General features: G+C 47.7%; 1 protein-coding gene across 2 annotated transcripts; it reads left to right on the forward strand.

Annotated features, from left to right (window-relative positions):
• Window positions 1–1,334: 1,334 nt before the first annotated feature.
• Window positions 1,335–19,905, forward strand: CRLS1 (cardiolipin synthase 1). Of its 2 annotated transcripts, XR_013621079.1 has the most exons (9): window positions 1,381–1,842; window positions 1,993–2,111; window positions 4,657–4,794; window positions 4,954–5,083; window positions 5,886–5,971; window positions 8,313–8,381; window positions 8,488–8,579; window positions 18,441–19,128; window positions 19,286–19,905. XR_013621079.1 is itself a non-coding variant. In XM_068132868.2 (8 exons), exons 1-8 carry the CDS (start codon window positions 1,536–1,538, stop codon window positions 18,529–18,531), a joined length of 1,032 nt encoding a protein of 343 aa, XP_067988969.2. In that variant the 5' UTR covers window positions 1,335–1,535; the 3' UTR covers window positions 18,532–19,905. The 2 variants fall into 2 exon arrangements, 1 of the variants encoding a protein (XP_067988969.2); XM_068132868.2 differs by having other exon boundaries at window positions 1,335–1,842; window positions 18,441–19,905.
• Window positions 19,906–24,618: the final 4,713 nt, after the last annotated feature.

Consider the following 24,618-nt stretch of genomic DNA (forward strand, 5'->3'; position numbering starts at 1 on the left):
ATTCTTCGTATTTTTACCTCCGCCACCAAGAAAGGTGGATGGAGGTTATGTTTTCACCCCTGTCTGTTTGTCTGTCCGTTTGTCTGTCCGTTTGTCTGTGAACAAAATATCTCAAAAAGTTGTGGACGGGTTCGGACGAAATTTGGTGGACAGGTTGGGTGTCTGACAAGGAAGAATCGATTCAATTTTTGGTGAATATCTGAATATGGATTGGGATATGAGAATTATTTCATCTTAAAGTGATTCTTCACCATTGGGAGATCGGGCCAAAAACAATACGTAGCAGGATATCTCAAAAAGTTATGGATGGATTTGGACGACACTTGTTGGATGAGTTGAGTGTGTGACAAGGAAGAATCGATTCAACTTTGGTGAAGATCCGGATCCGGATACAGCTAGCAGAATTTTTAAGTGATTCTTCACCATTGAGTGATATGGCCAACCAGGCGGAGCTATGTATGCTCTCTACTGAATGCCGTTCTAGTTCTTCATTTTAGCATGTGAAATGTATCATGTGAAATGTATCATGTGAAATGTATCATGTGAAATGCACGCTCAGCTTGATAATGAGCTATACCTTTTGGTCGATGACTGCTTTTATTTATTCGTCCCATCATATTATTTAATTTATCCATATTAAATTAAATTATTTATTCATATTAAATTATTTAATTTATCCATATTATTTAATTTATCCATATTAAATTAAATTATTTATTCATATTAAATTATTTAATTTATCCATATTATTTAATTTATCCATATTTATTCATACATATTTAATTCCCCATCCTAATCAATGATCCAAATCCTAATTAACGTCTATAACATCTTCCCCACCACTGGTGAAACTAACTTGTCTATTATTATTGTACTAGTTTAGTCTTACTAATACTAGCATGACTCGTCGCGCTCCGCGCGCCTCGCTCGCTACGGTACACGTCGTTTCAGAGAGATGGGCATCTTTGACCATTTTGGTGTCTTTTGGGTCTTCATGGTGTTTTGGGATCTTCAGGGCCATTTGGGTCTTCAGGGTCTTTTGGATCCTCTGGGTCTTTAAGGGTATTTTGGGTCTTTGGGGTGTTTTGGGTCTTCGGTGTCTTCGGTTCCGTTGGTACGTGGCTTTTGGGTCTTGAGGGTCTTTTGTTTCCTCTGGGTTCAAAATTTATTTATTGACCAATGCTTAGCTACCATGACGGTGTTATGACGCTGGGTTACACAGCGGAATATCGTTCTCCGCTCTTCAAGCATATTTCCTTCTCCTTCAACACAATATAATGTTATTATAAAATATCATCAATTTAAAATTATACCAGTATGCTAAGGTTTATTTTAGGTGAGCAAAAAATATATGGATGATAAAAGTAAAACGAAACCTTTTATATTTAAAATGGCCGCGCCCACAAGAGGCTTATGGTGCAGCGGCCTTCGGTCTTGGATCGTGTGAATCAAAGACCAACAAGATCTGTTGGGTTGTTCGCAGGTCACGGGATTCCCTCGACATGTAGAGGCGTTCGTGACTCCGATCAAAAGGCATGCTCATGGCTCGTCATTGGGGCCACCTTGGCCGCACGGCTCGCCTGCTACATGTGGGCCCCCACGGTCGTGTTCTCGGTCATTCACCACACAACGTGCCGTGGCACGGAAGAGGGCTTGAGACTCGTCTTGAGGCCGCGCAGCCGTCAGCCTGGGGTTCCAGGAAATGTTTGTGGACCCAAAGACCCAGTGGGGTTGCAGGCGGTGTTTGTGGACGGTCTGTAGTGGAACGGCACCAGTTCGGGTTCATTTACAAAGGGACTCGCCTTCTGCGGCGATCTTTGCGCTGCGGGACTCGGGGACTTGGTAAGGACTTTAGTTTGGAGCACTGCTTCGTCGTAAGACCAACACCTACTCAGAAAGGGCTACGTGCTTTGGCTGGTTTTATTCAAATCTGAGGGTTTCTGCCTGAAATATGTCTGCTGATGTTCCGTTGGTACGTGCTTGTGCAATTAGATGCTGAAACCGCACGAACGCGGCCGATCAGCAGGGAATCCGAGGAGGCATCACTTGCTGGTGTGGAGGAGACAAGAAGGACCGACACGGAGGGGCAGCAACAAGGCAGGGTGGACATTGTAAGCTTTGCAAGAGTCCCTTTTGTTGTATTTTCTGTTGCAATCAATAACTCGAAAGCATCTGAAAAGGCAAAGCCCATCCTCGTCCGTTTCACGTTTGTATTCAGACATCTTCTTTTTTGATGATTTTAAGCAGCCTTGACCTTTAGATCTTAAAAAAAAAAAACAATCGGCTTCTAGCTTTTGATTGGTGAACCAAATATGTGACCCAATATACAAATTCTTCAAATTTCAGGTCAATCAGATGAAAATTGACGTTTTTATGTGATGCTGACCTTTCACCTTTTGCCCATATCATTAATTTGCCTTCTCCATGTTATAATAAAGCTTTGTTGAAAATTTGATGACAAAACTCAAATGGTAAATTTAAATTTCAGGTCAGTCGGATGAAAATTGATGATTTTATGACGCTGACCTTTGACCTTTTGACAAAATTATCAAGTTGCCTCCTCCGTATTATCATAATAAATGTTTGAATATTTGATGACATTAGCTCAAACGGTAAAAAAAAAAAAAAAAATTACAGCCCGGACAGACACACAGAAGTGATTGCAAAACCGCGTCTTCTGCTGCGCAGGGGACGAGCTAATAATCGATAATCATGTTTTAAAATAGCGATAAAGAAAACTAGAACGGCACTTAGTAGAGCGCATACTCCCACTGTGGGTCAAGTTGGAATAATACGTTTTGTTTAACATCCCCTCTCCCCAAAACAATAAATGAAAAATAAAGTAGGCCCTAACTGTCAGAGAATTTATTTTGATATATCTCGGAATTAGAGGAGAAAAACATCATTTAAGAATAAAACATCATTTAAGAATAAAACATCATTTAAGAATAAGAATAAAAGCTTTAATGCAGTAAAATAGAAAAAAAATTCCCAAAAATAATTCCTGGATCCGGAATAATATCCTGAGTTTCACCAAAAACTAATCAATTCTTCCTTATCCCAAGGGCAATCATCCCACCAACTTTCATCCAAATCCGTTCAGAACTTTTCCAGATATCTTGTTCACAAACCAAAAAAATTCCCCAAAAAAATTCCTGGATCCAGAATAATATCCTGAGCTTCACCAAAAACTAATCAATTCTTCCTTATCCCAAGGGCAATCATCCCACCAACTTTCATCCAAATCTGTTCAGAACTTTTCCAGATATCTTGTTCACAAACACACACACACACACACACACACACACACACACACACACACACACACACACACACACACACACACACACACACACACACACACACACACACACACGGACGGACACGATCGAATGCATTACTCCCTGGTGGGAGTAATAATCCAGCCGGAACCAGTCCGCCTCTGGCTGGCACGATGGCCGAGAGGTACACACACTCGCCTCTGACTCAGCTCTCCAGCCTGGGTTTTAGTCCCGACCCAGCTATAAACGGTCATCCCGGTGTTTCACAGGCAGGGTATTTTGTCAACGTGTCCCTCGGATGGACCTTACGCCTGGTGTCCCATTGGAAGTTAAACATCCCATGGTGTCCTTAGTCAAGAGTAGGTGACCTATCGCGGGCACCCTAAACAAATAACAAATTCCTGCTCTATCCTACAGGGGGCACTGCATTACTGGCACAGCGATGCTCTTAGCTAATGATGCTACTCGCAGCCATGTGCTACATCGGAAAGAACAAGAAGAAGAAGAACCACTCCACCTTGAGTCTCTTAACTGTAAATTAATTGTCACCTGCAGATGAATCTGTGTTCACAAGTCGAGAAATGCAGACGAACAATGATCTATTCCAGCAGAATTTTCGCAAATCTTTTGTTCGACAAACTGTTATGGCTTAGAATTCACGTGTGGGCACATCTTGATTGGGATTTGAAAAGTGTTACGCACATGACGTGTGAAGAGAGCCTTCAAACATGCGCAGCTGCTGTTTAAACAACAACCTGTCGACACTGAGGTAGCGAGTGATGTAAACTGGTGCGGTCAAGGGTTATCCAAGAAGACCAGACCACTTGTCACCTGCAGTGTTGGTAGGAATTTGGAAAAACATTTTCAGGGTGCCGGTGATAACTCGTCTGCTCTTCACGGAAGACTTGAACCGAGGGATCTTTAACGTCTCCCATGGAACATTCCTGGCAGACGAGTCCTCCGGCTCAACGTCCATCCGAGGGACCGCGTGCACGTCTATGCCTCACCCTGCATGTGAAACACCAGGGTGACAGTTTATAGCTGGGCCGAGATTCAAACCTAGACTATAACTGCTCATAGGCGAGGGCACATCCTTCTAAGCTATCCTGCCGGCCTTGATTGATTTTTGGGATAAAGAGGATTTATATTACATAAACTTTTGTACCATTCTCTGATTGGGTGTGACAGATTTGAATGCAGATAACTTAGTTTATTTTCCCATCTCCATATGATGTCACAAATTATGTCTGTTGGTGAGCATTTGCATTATTCCACACTCCCGAGTTTTTAAGTGTTTCGGTAGAACTCACCTGTTATCTCCCATGCGCCTCAAACTCACACCACCGCACCTTGAATGTGTCATGGTGCCTGGCAGTATGAGAACCCATGGACCATACCGAACGTGCTGTGCGTCACACGTATTGCCATGGCCCCTGTAATTGGCTACCTGATCACATACGAAGAATTTGAAGCTGCGCTGGGGATGTTCATCTTGGCTGGAGCAACAGACCTTGTGAGTACCTGGCGTATATATTTATTTATTTTTGTATTTACTAATCCCACAAAAACCAGACTCGGTGGTGCAATGGTGAGAGCGTCTGAGTAGGGTTCACCCACTTCCACCTCCCCCCTATGCCTGCACCCTGTAATGCTTTTCCACCATTCATTCCAGTTGGATGGCATTGTCGCCCGCACGTGGGCAAGCCAGAAGTCTGCGATGGGAAGCATTCTGGATCCTCTGGCTGATAAAATTCTCATCAGCATCTTGTACATTTCTCTCACCTGTGCCAGTCTTATTCCAGGTTCGGATCAGGTTTGGCTGCATCCCCCATTGAGTTGCTCTATCCACGGTGAATTTTATATTTTATCTATACACAAAGAATTAAGTTAAGCACCCCTACACAACGAATTAAGGTAAGCACCCCCTAATATATATTCTTTGTGTATATGTATACATTGGCATATATTCTAAGGTATGTGAGATCAAATAATGATTGGTATGACATTAGCAATTATCCATTGATGAAATTGAGTGATCAAAGTGAAAAAAAGTGATTGGTTGAGTCAGTGATCCGATCACGTGGGTCCTACACACGTTATTGACGCAAAGATCGCTAGAGGTCTTCTCAGAACAATGACTGTACGTTAGAAAACATAAACGTCATCCACACTGTCCGTGATGGACCTATAGCTCCATACTTAAATTGAGGTGAAAATATGCCTAAAATTCCCAAAAAATTTCACCTTAAATTATTCTGAATAAAATATTGAAAACGGCATGATTGTTATGTTATTATGTGACCATAATATCACTTCTCCAGAAAATATAGCAATATCATGGGTATATTACACTGTTTTGACGACAACAAACTTGTAATGTGCGAGGTTGTAAAAAAACGGGGGGGGTGCTTAACTTAATTCTTTGTGTATAGTTTCCCAGCTTTTTGTTGGCGCCATTTGAGTATGTAATAAACGGTAACTTTTTTAAAATATTGTTGTGATTGTTGATGGATTTTTGTAAACATTCCCCTTTTTGTGTTTTCCCTTCACATTGTTATCATCCTCTCTTCTCTCTCTCCCTGACATCCCCTCCCACCCTCCCAGTTGCCTTGACAACCCTCATAATTGCAAGAGACGTTATTCTAATTGCAGCAGTTTTCCACGTCCGATACCGGACTCTTGCGAGACCTGTGAGTCGCTTTCTTATTGATCACCTACCGATTTCACCGGAGGGGACTATAAGCTTTGCTCTCCATCTGTCTGTCCACCCTACCTGTGGTTTTCCAGACTTTTTTCCCATACCATTTAATCTATTCAACTGAAAGTTGGTACATGGCTTTATTATGAGTTATTATTATTATTATATTATGAGTTATTATATTATGAGTCCAGCTGAGTTTTTGTCGTGGGTCTGTCTGTCTGTCGTCTGTAAACAATTGGACGTCTATGCTCTAAAAGTCACAAATATTGATTAAATTTGATGAAACTTGTTATGCAGCATCTTTAAGACATAAACTAGTTTGGGATTGCATTTGGGCGTTGTATGCCCAAAAATGGGCGTGGCAGGGCGGCCATATTGAAAATCAATTTTTGTCATATATTTTTAGCACATATAAACTATATAGTTTGTGGTTCTATTTTGCATATTTTAACCATATTGATAAAGACCAGTCGAGTTCAGGTTCCCTGGAACCTCTCTAGTTTCATGGAGTTGTGTTCTCTCTGGACTTAGAAAATATCACATATTATCCAGGGGTCAGTTTTCCAGACTTTTTCCCCTTATCCCCAAACATATTGAACTGAAACTTGGTACATGGCTTCTTTATGATAAGTTACAGAAACTGAAGCTTATTCTGTAGCAATTGCCGAGTGCTTGGAACAAGAACATTTATCAGGACCATTAGGGGACATGTATTGCAAAACAAATCTCCCTCTTGTTTTTTTTTGTTTTTTTAAATCCTATTTTGCATCCCTTGATAACAAGCAACATGGTTAAAGTTGCTTCACTCATCAATGGCGTATATGTGGTTTTGGTGCGGCCTTGCTCTGTGGATTAGGAATGTCGACACGAACGCCTGCCATGTTCTGTCGCAGGCGTGCGACTCACACTTGTAGAGACTCACGCTTGTAGAGAGCTACACAAATCTCCACGCATGGCTGGCGGACTTCCTCTCTAGTCGTAGTCAACATGTGGCCCTGAATGGGTTTCTCTCATCCCCTCTTCCTGTTCAGGCTGGAGTTCCCCAAGGCAGTGTTCTGGGCCCTGTGCTTTTTCTGGTCTTCATCAATGATCTCTCTGACTCTCTTGAAAATCCTCTCTATCTCTTTGCTGATGACTCTACTCTCTGTCGCTCCATTCTTCATCCCTCAGATCAGCAGTCTGCAGCCTCCTCACTCTGCAGACCTGGACAAAATCACAGACTGGTCAAACCAGTGGAACATGTCTTTCAATCCTGACAAATCTCACACTCTTACGATGTCTCTCTGAAAAGACTGACTGGACAACCCTCCCATCCACTTTCTGAATAATCCTCTCCAAGAAGTTCTGTCACTCAAGCTTTTGGGTCTCACTATCTGCCATGATCTTTCCTGGGAAAACTCACATTTCAAATCTGGCCTCCAAAGCCAGTCGCCGACTGGGCATCCTCTGTCGTGCGAAGTCCTTCCTTGGCACACCTGAGCTCCTCACCACATAACAAGGCTTTCATCTGCAGCTCAATGGAATACTGCTCTCCCCTCTGGGCTGGTGCTCCTGCCTCACACCTAGCTCGTCTTCACGCTGTTGAAACCAAAGCATTCAGAATCATTGGAATCTCCCGCGATGAAGCTAACTCCAAGGGCCTCTCACTCACTCACCGCAGGTAGGTTGGTGGTCTTTCCGTCTTCTACCGACTCCTCTCTGGCCTTGCCCCCCCAGCTCTCTCTGGGCTCTGTTCTGCAAATATTCCTACAGGTCCCACAAGATCTGCCTGCAACCCTCTTATGGTTAAACTGCCAAAATCAAGACTCTCTGCTCACCTTCACTCCTTCATTCCTCTTTTCTCCCACCTCTGGAACAAACTCCCTCACTCTCTTCAATCCCACTCCACCCTCCAGGTCTTTAAAACAGCTGTTCACCACCATCTCTTATCTTCCCCCATCCAAAACCTTGATCTTTTCTACCCCCGCTAATTTCACCCCAATTCCACTTTTTTGAAATACCAACTTCTGTCCTGGAAGTCCTTGGTGTCCTTGAGTTTTATACTTCTCCCACCCCCCCCCCATGCCCCCCCCCATGCCCCCCCCCCAAGCCCTCTCCCTCCCACACATCTCCCTGCTCTCAAATGTTGTGTTTGTGTGCTTCCCCTTCTCTCCCCATCTTGTCTTCCGCTCCCTCTTTTTATATATTTTGTTTGTCTGGTTGATTTGTTTGTAAAGTAAATGTTAGCTCTTTCACGAGTTTCAATTCAGTATACCAAAAAAAAAAAAAACTTCTTTCACTTGTTTTATTTTTATTTTTGTGGTATTGTTTGTCTGCTTCCTTTCTTCCAGCGAAGAGCAGCGCTGTTTTTTAACCCTTGCTATGCCACTGCTCAGTTGAAACCCACCTTAGAAAGTAAGGTAAGTTGAGAAGACGTTGAGTTGTGTGCCCAGCAAGGAATAAAACTATTTTAGCATTTTGACGTTTCGACTGAGCAGCTTATTGCCGCAATTTCCTAACCTGCAGGTGAACACAGCAGTTCAGCTTTTCCTGGTCGCTGTCTCTATTGCTGCGCCTGTGTTTAACTTCACTGAAAGTTCACTATTTCCTCTGTTATGGTGAGTCACACAACTGACTGAGCTATTCTTCCTTCCATCGGCAGGTTGTGCATTACGCCACTGTGCTCCACCACGTGGGTCACCGTACAAACTACGCAGGGTGTTTAAAAGGTTACAGAGACGGGGTATTCATTGGCACTTTTTGTATTCTAACTGTTTCACTAATCTTGTATTGTCTGTTGTTTAAGAATATAATCCAGAAGTTTGTAATTCAGCATAAAAGTGTCAAATTTATATACTCCAAAGAAAACAACCGATGCGTGGTAGCCTTCCCCACATATTCTACAGTATCCAAATGCACAGCTGAGTGGACCCGAGTCAATCGTATATTACAATATGTCAGGATGGCCGGTAGATGCAACCGATCCACAAACTGTTGACCATGTTGAGACATTAATCGGAGGCACTATTCACTCCGTTAAGGCTGTAAAATTTTCTGTAGAACGTGAAAACGTTACCCTGAGAAATTCCCTCATTCACAAACACTTCAACACGTTCAAGCTATTGGCAATATTGGTCCTCTGAAACCTCAGCACTCAAGATCGACAGCAATGACTGATATCTTGTTGCAGCTTCTCAAACCCTTTACAGGAGATCCAGCTGACCTAATCATTTGCCTGGTAACTGTTAATAAAACGTGTCTTCATCATTGGGATCCTGAAACCAAAATTTAATCCATGCAATGGAAGCGTGCGGGATTGCCACCGTCCAACAAATTTTGCACCCATTGCTCAGTTGCGTCAGTATTTCTGGCCTGCCAAAGGAATCTTGTTGAATGACTAACTATATTCCTCACAAAACGATAATCACAAGGGAATATTATGTCGGCCTTGTGCAGAAATTGAGGCAGGCTACCAAGCACAAACATCGTGAAACAGAAGCACACTTTTGGTCAACGAGCCTGTGCAAAAGGCCCGCTGTTTGTACTGCCACTTCAAATGGCTGGATGTCCCCAGTACAGTGTAGAATTGGTGATGAAACGGATAATATGGTGGCTCGGTTATCTGTTTTGACATTTAAGTCCCACCTGCATGGCTGCCTATTTACTGACAAAATGTAACTCGCAGGCAACCACCACATGGTTGATGTAACAATTTGAAAGCTTCTGTTTCTACTCACACAGATAGTTGAAGGAAAATCGGAGCAAGTGCATTGAACTCGAGGCATGATATTAAAACATGTAATTGTCCTGGACAATTGTAAGTACTGGTGGGAGTACCCTTCTGAAAGTTGGGCATTGTGCTGCGGCACAGTCTTGGAAATGCACTCTGTAGTTTTTGAAGGAAATTTTATTGATCACAACATATAGGATAAGGGAATATTATTTGTAAAACCGACTAACACCAAAGGTGGCGCTATACAGCATAATGGGAGGGACCTGTGGAAATTCCACGTAACATATGTGACAAAGTCCTCAACCCCTTTCTTTTTCAAGTCCGCATCCCTCCCCCCTCTCCCATCTCATTCTGCATCCCTCCCCACTCTCCCAACTCCAATTCCAATTCTGCATCCTTACTCCCTCTCCCAATTCCAATTCTGCATCCTTGCTCCCTCTCCCAATTTCAATTCTGCATCCCTCCCCTGTCTCCCACCTCCAATTCCAATTCTGCATCCCTCCCCCCTCTCCCAATTCCAATTCTGCATCCCTCCCCCCTCTCCAACTCCAATTCCAATTCTGCATCCCTCCCCCCTCTCCCAATTCCAATTCTGCATCCCTCCCCCCTCTCCAACTCAAATTCCAATTCTGCATTCCTCCCTCCTCTCCCAATTCCAATTCTGCATCCCTCCCTCTCCAACTCAAATTCCAATTCTGCATCCCTCCCCCCTCTCCCAATTCCAATTCTGCATCCCTCCCCCCTTTCCCAATTCTGCATCCCTCCCCACTCTCCCAACTCCAATTCTGCATCCCTCCCCCCTCTCCCAATTCTGCATCCCTCCCAACTCCAATTCTGCATCCCTCCCCACTCTCCCAACTCCAATTCTGCATCCCTCCCCCCTCTCCCACCTCCAATTCCAATTCTGCATCCCTCCTCCCTCTCCAACTCAAATTCCAATTCTGCATCACTCCTCCCTCTCCCAATCCCAATTCTGCATCCCTCCCCCCTCTCCCAATTCTGCATCCCTCCCCCCTCTCCCAATTCTGCATCCCTCCCCCCTCTCCCAATCCCAATTCTGCATCCCTCCCCCCTCTCCCAATCCCAATTCTGCATCCCTCCCCCCTCTCCCAATTCTGCATCCCTCCCCCCTCTCCCAATTCTGCATCCCTCCCCCCTCTCCCAATTCTGCATCCCTCCCCCCTCTCCCAATTCCAATTCTGCATTCCTCCCTCCTCTCCCAATTCCAATTCTGCATCCCTCCCTCTCCAACTCAAATTCCAATTCTGCATCCCTCCCCCCTCTCCCAATCCCAATTCTGCATCCCTCCCCCCTTTCCCAATTCTGCATCCCTCCCCACTCTCCCAACTCCAATTCTGCATCCCTCCCCCCTCTCCCAATTCTGCATCCCTCCCAACTCCAATTCTGCATCCCTCCCCACTCTCCCAACTCCAATTCCAATTCTGCATCCTTACTCCCTCTCCCAATTCCAATTCTGCATCCTTGCTCCCTCTCCCAATTTCAATTCTGCATCCCTCCCCTGTCTCCCACCTCCAATTCCAATTCTGCATCCCTCCCCCCTTTCCCAATTCTGCATCCCTCCCCACTCTCCCAACTCCAATTCCAATTCTGCATCCTTACTCCCTCTCCCAATTCCAATTCTGCATCCTTGCTCCCTCTCCCAATTTCAATTCTGCATCCCTCCCCTGTCTCCCACCTCCAATTCCAATTCTGCATCCCTCCCCCCTTTCCCAATTCTGCATCCCTCCCCACTCTCCCAACTCCAATTCTGCATCCCTCCCCCCTCTCCCAATTCCAATTCTGCATCCCTCCCCCCTCTCCAACTCAAATTCCAATTCTGCATTCCTCCCTCCTCTCCCAATTCCAATTCTGCATCCCTCCCTCTCCAACTCAAATTCCAATTCTGCATCCCTCCCCCCTCTCCCAATTCCAATTCTGCATCCCTCCCCCCTTTCCCAATTCTGCATCCCTCCCCACTCTCCCAACTCCAATTCTGCATCCCTCCCCCCTCTCCCAATTCTGCATCCCTCCCAACTCCAATTCTGCATCCCTCCCCACTCTCCCAACTCCAATTCTGCATCCCTCCCCCCTCTCCCACCTCCAATTCCAATTCTGCATCCCTCCTCCCTCTCCAACTCAAATTCCAATTCTGCATCACTCCTCCCTCTCCCAATCCCAATTCTGCATCCCTCCCCCCTCTCCCAATTCTGCATCCCTCCCCCCTCTCCCAATCCCAATTCTGCATCCCTCCCCCCTCTCCCAATCCCAATTCTGCATCCCTCCCCCCTCTCCCAATCCCAATTCTGCATCCCTCCCCCCTCTCCCAATTCTGCATCCCTCCCCCCTCTCCCAATTCTGCATCCCTCCCCCCTCTCCCAATTCTGCATCCCTCCCCCCTCTCCCAATCCCAATTCTGCATCCCTCCCCCCTCTCCCAATCCCAATTCTGCATCCCTCCCCCCTCTCCCAATCCCAATTCTGCATCCCTCCCCCCTCTCCCAATCCCAATTCTGCATCCCTCCCCCCTCTCCCAATTCAAATTCTGCATCCATCCACCCTCTCCCAATTCAAATTCTGCATCCATCCACCCTCTCCTAATTCCAATTCTGCATCCATCCACCCTCTCCCAATTCCAATTCTGCATCCCTCCCCCCTCTCCCAATTCCAATTCTGCATCCATCCACCCTCTCCCAATTCAAATTCTGCATCCATCCACCCTCTCCCAATTCCAATTCTGCATCCCTCCCCCCTCTCCCAATTCCAATTCTGCATCCATCCACCCTCTCCCAATTCCAATTCTGCATCCATCCACCCTCTCCCAATTCCAATTCTGCATCCCTCCTCCCTCTCCCAACTCTAAAATAATGCATCCCTCACAACTACAAGTGCGTGCATTCCTCTCCCAACTCCAATTCCACATCCCCCTCCCCTACCTCGCAAGCACTGATTAGACTTGTCGCGATCTCGAGCCAATATGGAAGGTATAACGCTGGTCTCCAGTTTTTCCATATTTTCGTTCATTTGTTCTCCTAATACCCCCAATTATTTGGGCTATGAAAACAATATGCAAGTCTGTATGACGTCAAGAGCTTTCCTTCACCGAAGGCTACGTTCACAACCCTCCAGGATTCTACACGCAGTATCACTTAACTTCCGATCACGTCAAATAAGTAAAATTTAAATTAAAACCCGCTTTCGATTTGTAATCGTACCAACTCGTTTTTCGTCACCTCCAACTTGTCACGGATGGATTAGTAAGGAGTCTGAGGTTCCGTTTATTGGAGAATTCATTCGTTTCCAAAAGAATGAAGTTTTCTCGGTGAAGTAAGATGGACGGAAAGGAAATTATCCCTCGTATTTTTTGCTTTGATTTTCCTTTAACAGCATTGGTCGCTAACTGTCAAGACTGCTAAGGTTTCTCAGTAAAGTAAATCAATGGAAAGGTAATTATACATAACAGAGTTGACTGAATTGTTTGTGTTATATTATTTTTTACGGCGTAGCCCAAAGGGCAAAGCCGTCTGGAACAGTGTTTGTCTGTCCGTATGTATGCATGCATGTATATGTATGTCCACTCAAACGTACACCAATCAGAGCTTAGGATCTGGTCACATGACAGGGGTGATGTGATGTCATTATGGCGGTGCGACGGCTGACTCCATACACCGCCATTTTGATTTTGACATATATTTGATTTTGACATTTGACATACATATCATTTGACATATCGTTGAACCTGTCAGGTATCACAATCTGCATGCTCTACCTTCACGTTTTTCATTCAGTGTGAAACACATGAAGTAAAACACGTGAAACTAGAATCCGGGCACTCGGTAGAGCGCATACCTTCGCCGCAGCTACTGTTCTGTACTTGGCATGGGAGTGTATGCGATGTGAAACTTTATGTGAAATGCGATCGATTTTTAAAAATCAGAATTTGAGCAAATCTGTTTCATTCGTCTGTTAATATGCCTCCCCGATTGACAAATCTGCAATTTGAATTTCATTTGAGGTTGAAATGATTGCGGGAGATCGCGTTATAGTGATGACGTCTTGGATGGACATCCTCTTCTTCAGTCGCTCATAACTTTGAGTGAAATACGATCGAGTTAAAAATAGTCAGAATTTGAGCAAATCTGTTTCATTCGTTTGTTAATATGCCTCATCTCTTGACAAATCTGCAAATATAATTTTTTTTGAGGTTGAAATGATCGCGGGAGATCGCGTTATAGTGATGACGTCCTGGATGGACATCTTCTTCTTCAGTCGCTCATAACTTTGAGTGAAATACGATCGAGTTAAAAATAGTCAGAATTTGAGCAAATCTGTTTCCCAAAATCTAATCAAATGTGTCCCGTATAATAACCAATCATCCCACCAAATTTCATGCAATTCGGTTGAATACTTTTTGAGTTATGCGATTAACATACACACACACAGACATACAAATAAATACACAGCGATCAAAACATAACCTTCCGCTTTTGCGAAGGTAATTAAGGATCTTTTATAACACTCGATTGTTATCGTGGCTGTGATTGTTGTTGTTTGTGGGTCATTCTGTGTAATTTTATATATTTTTCTATTGCTTCACAAAATATCACTACTGTATATAGGATTTTGTATGCTTGTTCTGTGTCCTAAAGGGTTTCTACTGTCGTAGAATAATAAATGTTTCTGTTCAAGCTGCTGTGTGAATAAACTATACATTAGCGCTTCTTCCTCTTCTTCAAACTCACAAAGAGGCTTTTAGAACTGGCAAATTCGTGATTAAACAAACGATTTTTTTTACGGCGTAGATGTTTGGTTCCTATGTTTACAGCGGTTGTCTCTCCGTATGTAAGTATGTGCCTCACATATTTATCCTACATATTGGGTACATTTTATAACCACAATTACGCTTCTGAAAGGTAGAATGTAATGCCATTTGGCTTTGCCAGTTATGTTTCTTTCAACACCCTTTAGGGAACGTTCATATATTATGTCATATACCTGGTTGGGGCAAATTGTCACACTTGATGATTTGGGGGAACTGAAATTATGACAACAGGGTGATGATATATGACGGGGAGTGGGGAGGGGGTGCATGCCCACCTAGATCATATATAATTAAAACTTTGATTAAGGGCTCTTCAAACATTGAAGCATTTCTTATAACTGCCTCCAACCACCTTAAACCTGGTGCTGGCTTAACGGTTAGGGTGGAAGGCTTGGGATCCTAGGGTCTTGAGTTTGAACACCAGTCAGCTGTTGAATTAACACCAGGTGGGGTTGATTCAGCCTGTCATCCTTCCGAGGTCGGCAAAATGAGTGCCAACTCACTGGATCCTCTCTCAGAGGTTGGTGGCAGGATTTTTTTTTTTTTTTTTGTATACTGAATCGAGGCTCGTGAAAGAGCTAATATTTACTTCACAAACAAATCAACCAGACAAACAAAATATATAAAAAGAGGGAGCGGAAGACAAGATGGGGAGAGAAGGGGAAGCACACAAACACAACATTTGAGAGCAGGGAGATGTGTGGAAGGGAGAGAGCTTGGGGGGAGGAGGCGTGGGATTTGCACAACCTTTACCACCTGAAGATTTGCACTTCCGGCCTCAGTAAAACACCTCATTCCGTAACACACACAGTGGTGTGTGTCGGGATGGTGCTGAGGTCACTTTGATAGTGTTGACTAACTGACCAACATATAGAATAAACCAGTGTCTCAATGCAGGGGAGCTTGTGCGATGGCGCATCATCTGTCCATCCGTAAACACTTGAAATTTCTTCTCCGAAACCGCCGATGGGATTGCGACCAAATCTGGCACAAATTATATTTGTTATGTTGTGACTAAAGTTTGTTCACGGCCTTTTAAAAATCGGGGTATAAGGGGGTCTACTGGGATCAAAGTGGATCCAGGTTTGACCCCCCTCCGCCCCCCCCCCCCCCCAACATAGGAATTTGCTTTTTCCTCTGAAACTACACACACTTTCGATGAAACTTGACCACAACCTTTACCACCCGAAGTTTGTTTGTTCACGGCACTAAGAAAGATGGTGGTGACTTTGGCTTAGTGGTCAGGGTGCCGGCTTCGGAACCTAGGATCCTGGGTTCGAATCCCGGTCGATCGCTGAATTAACGCCAGGGGGTTGACTCAGCCTGTCATCCTTCCGAGGTGGGCAAATTTGAGTACCAGCTTGCTGGGATGAATGATCCCGGTGTGTACCCCGGTTTAGAATAGGTACACCGTATCCCTGCGCATCGTAAGAGCGTGACCAAGGGTTGGCGTCAGGAAGGGCATCCGGCCATAAAAACATTGCCTCAAACAGGGAACCATGATTGTCATGGGGCCCGCAAGGCTAACCCCCGCTCCAGCGAGGAAAATGGCCTTAAAACGATCATTCATTCATTCATATTCACTAAGAAAATCTGCCCCGTTGGGGGTTTACGGGGGTTGCCCCCCAAAATCGGTGTTTGGTTTCTTCTCAACCTACACACGCAATTTCAATGAAACAACCTTCACCACCCATGATGCACCAATGTTTTTTCAAGGCATTAGAAAAATTGGGGTCTTGGGAGGTATGTGGTGTTGGGGAAGGGGAGGGGTTGCCCCCCAAAATAGGTATTTTTTTTGGTTTGTTTGTTTAACACTAGAACCCCCGGAGCAGTCAATTTGACCGCAAGCACATGTTTGGTAGCTGACTATGAGTGTAATTTTTTTTGTTCACAGTTTTGATTTTCCTTGACTTGTCTTGATTCTGGGTGTTGAATATTCATACAAAATATTGACCTCCTGACCTCAACCACATTTGAGTTACAGGCGATTACCTAAAACCGCCACTGCGGTCAATTTGACCGCTAAGGAAATGTATTGCCTAGAACACATGGGTTCAGCATTGATGAATTGTAATTTGAGATAAGTTATTATCAATACATGTTTCGATGAGATTTCATCTCTGTGTGCCGAATCTGCTAAGCAAGAAGTGCATGTAAAATTTCCCAAATTTTCATTCATTCGATTTCAGACAGTGTACTGTATTGAAGCTATACAGTAAACATGTCACGGCGGCCAGGGCTCACGGACAAAGAGATTTTTGAGCTATTGGGTAGGTGGGTGAGGCTGGTAGTTCTAGTGTTAAAGTCTTATGATTATGTGAGTATGATTCTACATGCTGCCCTGTCTTCTAGCAACCATTGAAATGGTTTAAAATACCCTTAGTCGGTGCAGTATGCTGTTTATTCTACCAGGTGAGCGGCAGGGGTATTGCCCCCATTTTTTTTAGTTACACTGATGCTACAACTTGGAGTTGATGCTTCCACCATTCTTCAGGCACTGAAATCCTGAAGCTTTTGCAAACAAATCTCGTGGCTCGTTGTCGACATTATTATCCTACTATTCATTTGTGATTTTTCACTGGCTTTGACACCGATACTATGGACTCTAGGCATCGAAAAGCAACATATATCGAACGAACAGTCAAATGTGTGGGTAGAATCAAAGCGCCATACTGTTCCAGGGTATGAACAGGACGTGCAATTGATTTGGAACCGCCAACATAATCTGATTTGATCGCCATGCTAACAACGCGCTCTCTTCCTTGTGCCAGTGTGATGTTTCAGCTTGATGTTGCATGATTTTTTAGAAGCTGACATGCATGGAAAGATTGGTTTCCCATTGTTTTGGGATTAAATATTTACGATTTGTTTGGGTGTTTTATGGGACGTGGGAGGGGGGAACAAACTTTAAACGTCCACTCCTGATAAAGTGACTATTTGGAAGAGTGCCTCCGTTATGCGTTTGTTTCTGGCTTAAGAAGCCCGTTTTCTCTTTTTAGTTATTTTTACCATAGAGGAGGAAGAGGAGGAGGAGGAGGAGGTGGGAGTGGCTCAATAGGCTCACAAATTGTATGGGAAGGAGAGGAGTTCTGCAGTTCTTCCAATAGTGAAGCTATGTGTTTTCGTTTTGTTTGATGCCAAGATTGTTGGCAAGATAAACAAAAGCTTTTCTTTCCATCGGACAAGAGTATGAAACGTAAGACTAAAATGACGATTTCCACTGTTCTGTTTTAATCTGCATGGGAGGAGTGCTGGGACGAGGAGGAGGAATCAAGTTTCCAAAATGCCCCAGTGTTTTAAAATCTGTTGTGCTGTCGATATAAAATATCAGTTTGTCCGTACCTGGCTCTATTACCTTCTCACCTTTCCTGCCACAAAACACGAACTGCCTTTTCAATTGGTATTTTTTTAAATCGCTTCATTGTCTGTTTGGCAGGAGGACATTGGGGTACGCACACTCACCTATCCTGGAATCTCGACCAACATATAAAGTCTCATCCCGGTGTTTCACGGGCGTGGTTCATCAGTGTGTGCGCCGTCCCTCAGACGGACGTTAAACCGGGTATCCCATCTGCCCACATTAGTTGGCGGACGTTAAAGAACCCATGGTGTCCTTCCTGAAGAGTCGGTGGGCTATCGCCGGCACCATAAACAAATTCCATTCATACACCCGTAGTTTTAAGTACCTCGTGTCGGAGTGGCAACCCGTCGAGGATTGGTACCCACACAAGACCCCGCTTCGGCAGAATTGCCGCTCTTTGTCGAGTGTGGTACATTGATGATAATCTACTGCGACCTCAACTTTATCCTGACCACAGTCAATCTACTTTTGTCCTTATCTGAAATATGATTGTAAATAGGTTTGACAGTGGTCTCCTGGAATTTTTTTCAAGTTTGCCTTTTCAATGTCCCACCCTGTCCCCCTTAGGTTTATCACAGCGGTTACCACCCTGGCCTCGGGCCACAGCTACTACTACTATGGCGAGGAATCGGTGAGGATACTGAACCACAAGAAGTAGAAAAGTGCCCGGCTCCCTTTGGCCGCTCCACATTATGAATCTGTGCTCGCTTCCCCTACAGAGTAGTTCGTTTGAACAAACACCGTATGGTCAGGTGCGCTTAGCTTGAAGGAGATGGAAACGTTTTGGAATTGATGATGGTGTGGAGGTTGTGTTCATGCAGCGAGGAGATCAAGCTTTCCTCCAGCAAACGACCTCGGTCTCCATGTGTAGCAATAACCTGAACTCCGTCACATTTGTACCCAGGTACATGCCCTATGAGCCGTCCGGTCTGGGTTCAAATAGCTACACAGTTATAAAAGACCACCCTGGTCTTTCAGGTGCAGGCCAAGGCTGCGATGTGTGTGCCGTACCCAGAGTACCCGTCTACCAGCACTGGGGGTATTTAGAAGCCCTCGTGGTACCAGATGGATGAAAGATCCCACTCGGTGTGGCCTTTCCACTCTAAGTTGGTGGTGGTGCAGCAGACATCTTTTGACACAGCAAACCCTCTGTGGTGTGACCGGTCATCTTTTGACACAGCAAACCCTCTGTGGTGTGACGGGTCATCTTTTGACACAGCAAAGCCTCTGTGGTGTGACTGGTCATCTTTTGACAGCAAACCCTCTGTGGTGTGACGGGTCATCTTTTGACACAGCAATGCCTCTGTGGTGTGACGGGTCATCTTTTGACACAGCAATGCCTCTGTGGTGTGACGGGTCATCTTTTGACACAGCAAACCCTCTGTGGTGTGACCGGTCATCTTTTGACACAGCAAAACCTCTGTGGTGTGACTGGTCATCTTTTGACACAGCAATGCCTCTGTGGTGTGACCGGTCATCTTTTGACACAGCAAAGCCTCTGTGGTGTGACCGGTCATCTTTTGACACAGCAAAGCCTCTGTGGTGTGACCGGTCATCTTTTGACACAGCAAACCCTCTGTGGTGTGACCGGTCCCGTAATCGGCGTTCGGAGCCGTCCCAGTAAATTTCTCGAAACAACCGCATATTGTCATCCGTCCGCATCGTACGTGACGTCGTGACACCATAATCCAATTTGTATTTCAAAGTGTTTGCAAGCGCCATGACAGCGAGACATTTTAAAAGAGTTAATCGAGGAATCGCACGACGGCGGCTCATCCTTTATAAACGGATGATGTGACTCGATGTGCAATTTTGTTGTATTAAATTGTCCGAACCGTTTATGACAGTCGCGGATTGTTTTGCTGGCACTCGATTACGACTTCAATTGTAATAACTTCACTTTGTGCTCGAGGGGGGGCGGGGGTGCCTTAGACCCCCCCCCCCCTTTCTGCCCCCCATCCCCCCCGCTTTTGAGGCACGTTTGTATTGCCATTGGAAGGCGAACGTTTTATATAAATGTCGGATGCTGTAACCATGTGTGTGCTGTGCTTTCTCAACCCACAACGAATGCTCTTCCAGGGTAGAAGTTCGCAACTTTCCATTCATTCCGGTTCATGCTCATCCTCTGAATAGTGTGACGCTTGTTGCTGTGAATGTGAAACTTCAGCCCCGCACGTCGCTGGCACTTGCGGAGCGCGTGGAGCCCCCCAAGCCCCCCACGTGCGCCTGGAGCCCCCCAAAGCCCCCCACGTGCGCGTGCTCTCCGCGACACTTTTTAGCGAGGAGGAAAGGGGGGCGGGTGGGGGAGTCGCCCCGCTTTTGTGGGAAACATTTTTTCTCCCCAAACGAAAACACGAACCCCATTGCGCGTGTCCCCGTAATAGTGTAAGAATAATAATTATTGCGCTGCCATTCACGCCGAGCATTTAAAGCTTTCGCCGATCGGCCGCAGCGAAATCTAAAGGACTCTGTGCAAATTACTGTAATTTTCCTGAACAGCTTTGCGTTGATTGTCGCTTCAAGGCGACACTAAAAGCTTTAACTACTTTCGTTTACATTCAGCCTCTCCCTTCATTACATGCACGATTGAAAGCGAAACATCCACGGTTAACCACGGCTGGGGAGAGAGAGAAGGTGGGGGTGCTGGGGGCGGGAGGGTGGGGTGCTGGGGGCGGGAGGGGTGGGGGTGCTGGGGGAGAGAGAGGGGTGGGGGTGCTGGGAGAGAGAGAGGGGTGGGAGGTGCTGGGGGTGGGAGAGGGTGCTGGGGGAGGGAGAGGGTGGAGTGCTGGGGGAGGGAGAGGGTGGAGTGCTGGGGGAGGGAGAGGGTGGAGTGCTGGGGGAGGGAGAGGGTGGAGTGTTGGGGGAGGGAGAGGGTGGAGTGCTGGGAGAGGGTGGAGTGCTGGGGGAGGGAGAGGGTGGAGTGCTGGGGGAGGGAGAGGGTGGAGTGCTGGGGGAGGGAGAGGGTGGAGTGCTGGGGGAGGGAGAGGGTGGAGTGCTGGGGGAAGGAGAGGATGGAGTGCTGAGGGGGTGTTGGGGGAGAGAGAGAGGGGTGGGGGTGTTGGGGGAGAGAGAGAGAGAGGTGGGGGTGCTGGGGGAGGGAGAGGGTGGAGTGCTGGGGGAGAGAGAGGGTGGAGGGGTGCTGGTGGAGGGGTGCTGGGGGAGGGTGGAGGGGTGCTGAGGGAGAGGGTGGGGGGTGCTGGGGGAGGGAGAGGGTGGAGTGCTGGGGGAGGGAGAGGGTGGAGTGCTGAGGGAGGGAGAGGGTGTGGAGTGCTGGGGGAGGAAGAGGGTGCTGGGGGAGGGAAAGGGTAGGGTGGGGTGCTGGGGGAGGGAGAGGGTGGAGTGCTGGGGGAGGGAGAGGGTGGAGTGCTGGGGGAGGGAGAGGGTGGAGTGCTGGGGGAGGGAGAGGGTGGAGTGCTGAGGGAGGGAGAGGGTGTGGAGTGCTGGGGGAGGAAGAGGGTGCTGGGGGAGGGAAAGGGTAGGGTGGGGTGGGAGAGGGCTGTGGAGTGCTGGGGGAGGAAGAGGGTGCTGGGGGAGGGAAAGGGTAGGGTGGGGTGCTGGGGGAGGGAGAGGGTGGAGTGCTGGGGGAGGGAGAGGGTGGAGTGCAGGGGGAGGGAGAGGGTGGAGTGCTGGGGGAGGGAGAGGGTGTGGAGTGCTGGGGGAGGGAGAGGGTGTGGAGTGCTGGGGGAGGGAGAGGGTGTGGAGTGCTGGGGGAGGAGGAGAGGGTGTGGAGTGCTGGGGGAGGGAGAGGGTGGAGTGCTGGGAGAGGGTGTGGTTGTGCTGGGGGAGAGAGAGGGTGGGGGTGCTGGGGAGGGAGAGGGTGGAGTACTGGGGGAGGAAGAGGGTGGTGGGGTGCTGGGGGAGAGAGGGTGGGGGATGCTGGGGGAGAGAGGGTGGGGGATGCTGGGGGAGAGAGGGGTGGGGGGGTGCTGGGGTAGTTCCCCATGATGTTTATTCCGACTAATATTAAGTTCGATTCCTTTAGTTTAAACAAGCGGGTACTCGCACTCCTGGCCCTCTCTTATTCATCGCTCCCCGCATCAATGTTCGACATTAAGCCCGACGTCTCCGTTCGAGCCTTGCATTGTCCGTCCTTGCTCGTCCAACGTCGCCTATTATGCTAAGGAGCACGCGCACCCCAAGAGAACAGTTGCTGGAGGGGGTTGGACGGCGCGGAGATTTCGCCCCGTCCATTTGCGCCGCGGCTTTGTGCCCCGGTTGCTTCGGCCGTGTTTCTCTGAATGGAGACGCTCCCCGGCAGAGAGCCGTTTCCGCCGGGCAGACGCGGGGACGCGGTCGAGTGGAAAAAATCTATGGTGGACAGCGAGCGATTCGAGGATGAACAGCTTGGCTTTTCGTGGGGTTCCTGTTTATACAAAACGTTTCCTTTTTAAGGGAACGGGGGATTATTGCGACGTCGTCCCCTTCTTCCCCATTTTAACGCACAATGTCACCGCCTTTCTCATGCAATATGTTCGAATGATTGCCACGGGTCGCACATCAGTACCGATGTGTGGTATTGGGAGTTACTTTTCTTGTCTTTTTCGCAGTTTAATGTCGTAATAATACTAATAGGGTAATGCACGACGAGTCCAAACACGGCGCGGTTCGACCATTGTCAACCCTCCATTCCTTCCCATGTTCGCCAATATCGGGCGGGACCGGAGATCGGCAGGGTCCGTGGGACTGGAGATCGGGGGAGGGGGGTGGGGGATGCATGGGACCTGAGATCGGTGGGGTCCGCGGGACCGGATATCGGGGAAGGGTCAGCGGGACCTGAGATCGGGGGAGGGTCCGCGGGACCGGAGATCGGGGGAGAATCCGTGGGATCGGGGGAGGGTCCGCGGGACCGGAGATCGGGGGAGAATCCGTGGGACCGGAGATCGGGGGAGAATCCGTGGGACCGGAGATCGGAGGAGAATCCGTGGGACCGGAGATCGGGGGAGAATCCGTGGGACCGGAGATCGGGGGAGAATCCGTGGGACCGGAGATCGGGGGAGAATCCGTGGGACCGGAGATCGGGGGAGAATCCGTGGGACCGGAGATCGGGGGAGAATCCGTGGGACCGGAGATCGGGGGAGAATCCGTGGGACCGGAGATCGGGGGAGAATCCGTGGGACCGGAGATCGGGGGAGAATCCGTGGGACCGGAGATCGGGGGAGAATCCGTGGGACCGGAGATCGGGGGAGAATCCGTGGGACCGGAGATCGGGGGAGAATCCGTGGGACCGGAGATCGGGGGAGAATCCGTGGGACCGGAGATCGGGGGAGAATCCGTGGGACCGGAGATCGGGGGAGAATCCGTGGGACCGGAGATCGGGGGAGAATCCGTGGGACCGGAGATCGGGGGAGAATCCGTGGGACCGGAGATCGGGGGAGAATCCGTGGAACCGGAGATCGGGGGAGAATCCGTGGGACCGGAGATCGGGAGGGTCCGCGGGACCGGATATCGGGGAAGGGTCCGCGGGACCTGAGATCAGGGGAGGGTCCGCGGGACCGGAGATCGGGGGAGTCTGCGCGATTGGGGAACGGGTCCGCGGGACCTGAGATCGGGGAACGGGTCCGCGGGACCGGAGATCGGGGGAGTCCGCGCTATCGTTAGGGTGTCCGGGATGGATTAATCATGAGGGACAGTGATAAAAACCCCTGCTGGTCGCCTGCGGGCGTAAGCGGCGATTAGAGACGGCAGCTCTGTTAAATGTCCACCCTGGTGGCTGCGGCTTTTTTTCGCGACCACCCTCCCAGTACCCCCCTCTTTCTCCACCCGCCCCTCCCCCCACTTAGTGGCGCCTGGAAATGCGCTCGCGCCCAATTCAATGTGACGTTGCTAATGGTGACTAATGCCGAGCGTCTCGCAGCTGCATATTTGTCAAACGCAGTTTCCAAACCGCAGTCACGGCGAGGAGTATCCCGAGGACGTCCCGACGGTTTTGCGCCATTCCATCCTCCGGGCGAACTGCTCTGACCTCGGTGGCGCGTTTTACTCTAGGCCCACTTGCACCCTCGTATGCAGGGACCCTTGGGTCGTGTCACAAAGCTAAAAGCAGAGCTTCCCTTTCCCGCAGTCCTCCGGTAACCCGATACATTCAGGCACAATGTTATTTTCCCGGGTGAGGTCAGGCACACTCGCTGCCATCACGGTGGGGGGTTCGATTGTACGCGACGGGAAGAGGAAGAAGAAGCGGGTGCTCTATCCGGTCCAGACGATCCACGGTGTCCCATCTGCTTCTGGGCCGGGTGCACGACACACCTTTTGCGCCTTTGATGGTTTTTTTATCGGACGAGGAGAGGTACAAAAGGACGAACTGCAAACGGTCATTCGACCCTTTCCCTCTGCATCATGTGTCCTATCCACTTCCAATCTATTTTCCTTTAACCCAAAGTTTGGAACTTTTTATGCTGATTGTCAACATGGGAATCTCATGTAATCACCTTCATTCTTTCTGTACTTCTCTTGTCTACGCACCCCTCCCTTCTACTTCAAATCAAATCGAAATAGACTTGTACCACGCATATCAAAACATGACGTCATTGGTGTCATTGTCCGTTGGGGAGGGGGTGGGGGACCCAATGGGCATTACACTCTGGAAACGTTATAATGTCTTGCAATCACTAATAAATACTTGTATAATACAGATTATCATTTGATTTGTAAACTATATACAGTGCCTTCAGAAAGTATTCACACTCCTTCACTTTTTTCACATTTTGTTGTGTTACAGGCTGAATTTAAAATGTATTAAATTGAG

Source organism: Myxine glutinosa, chromosome 12 (genome assembly GCF_964187855.1).
Source record: "Myxine glutinosa chromosome 12, kmMyxGlut1.1, whole genome shotgun sequence".
NCBI lineage: Eukaryota > Metazoa > Chordata > Myxini > Myxiniformes > Myxinidae > Myxine > Myxine glutinosa.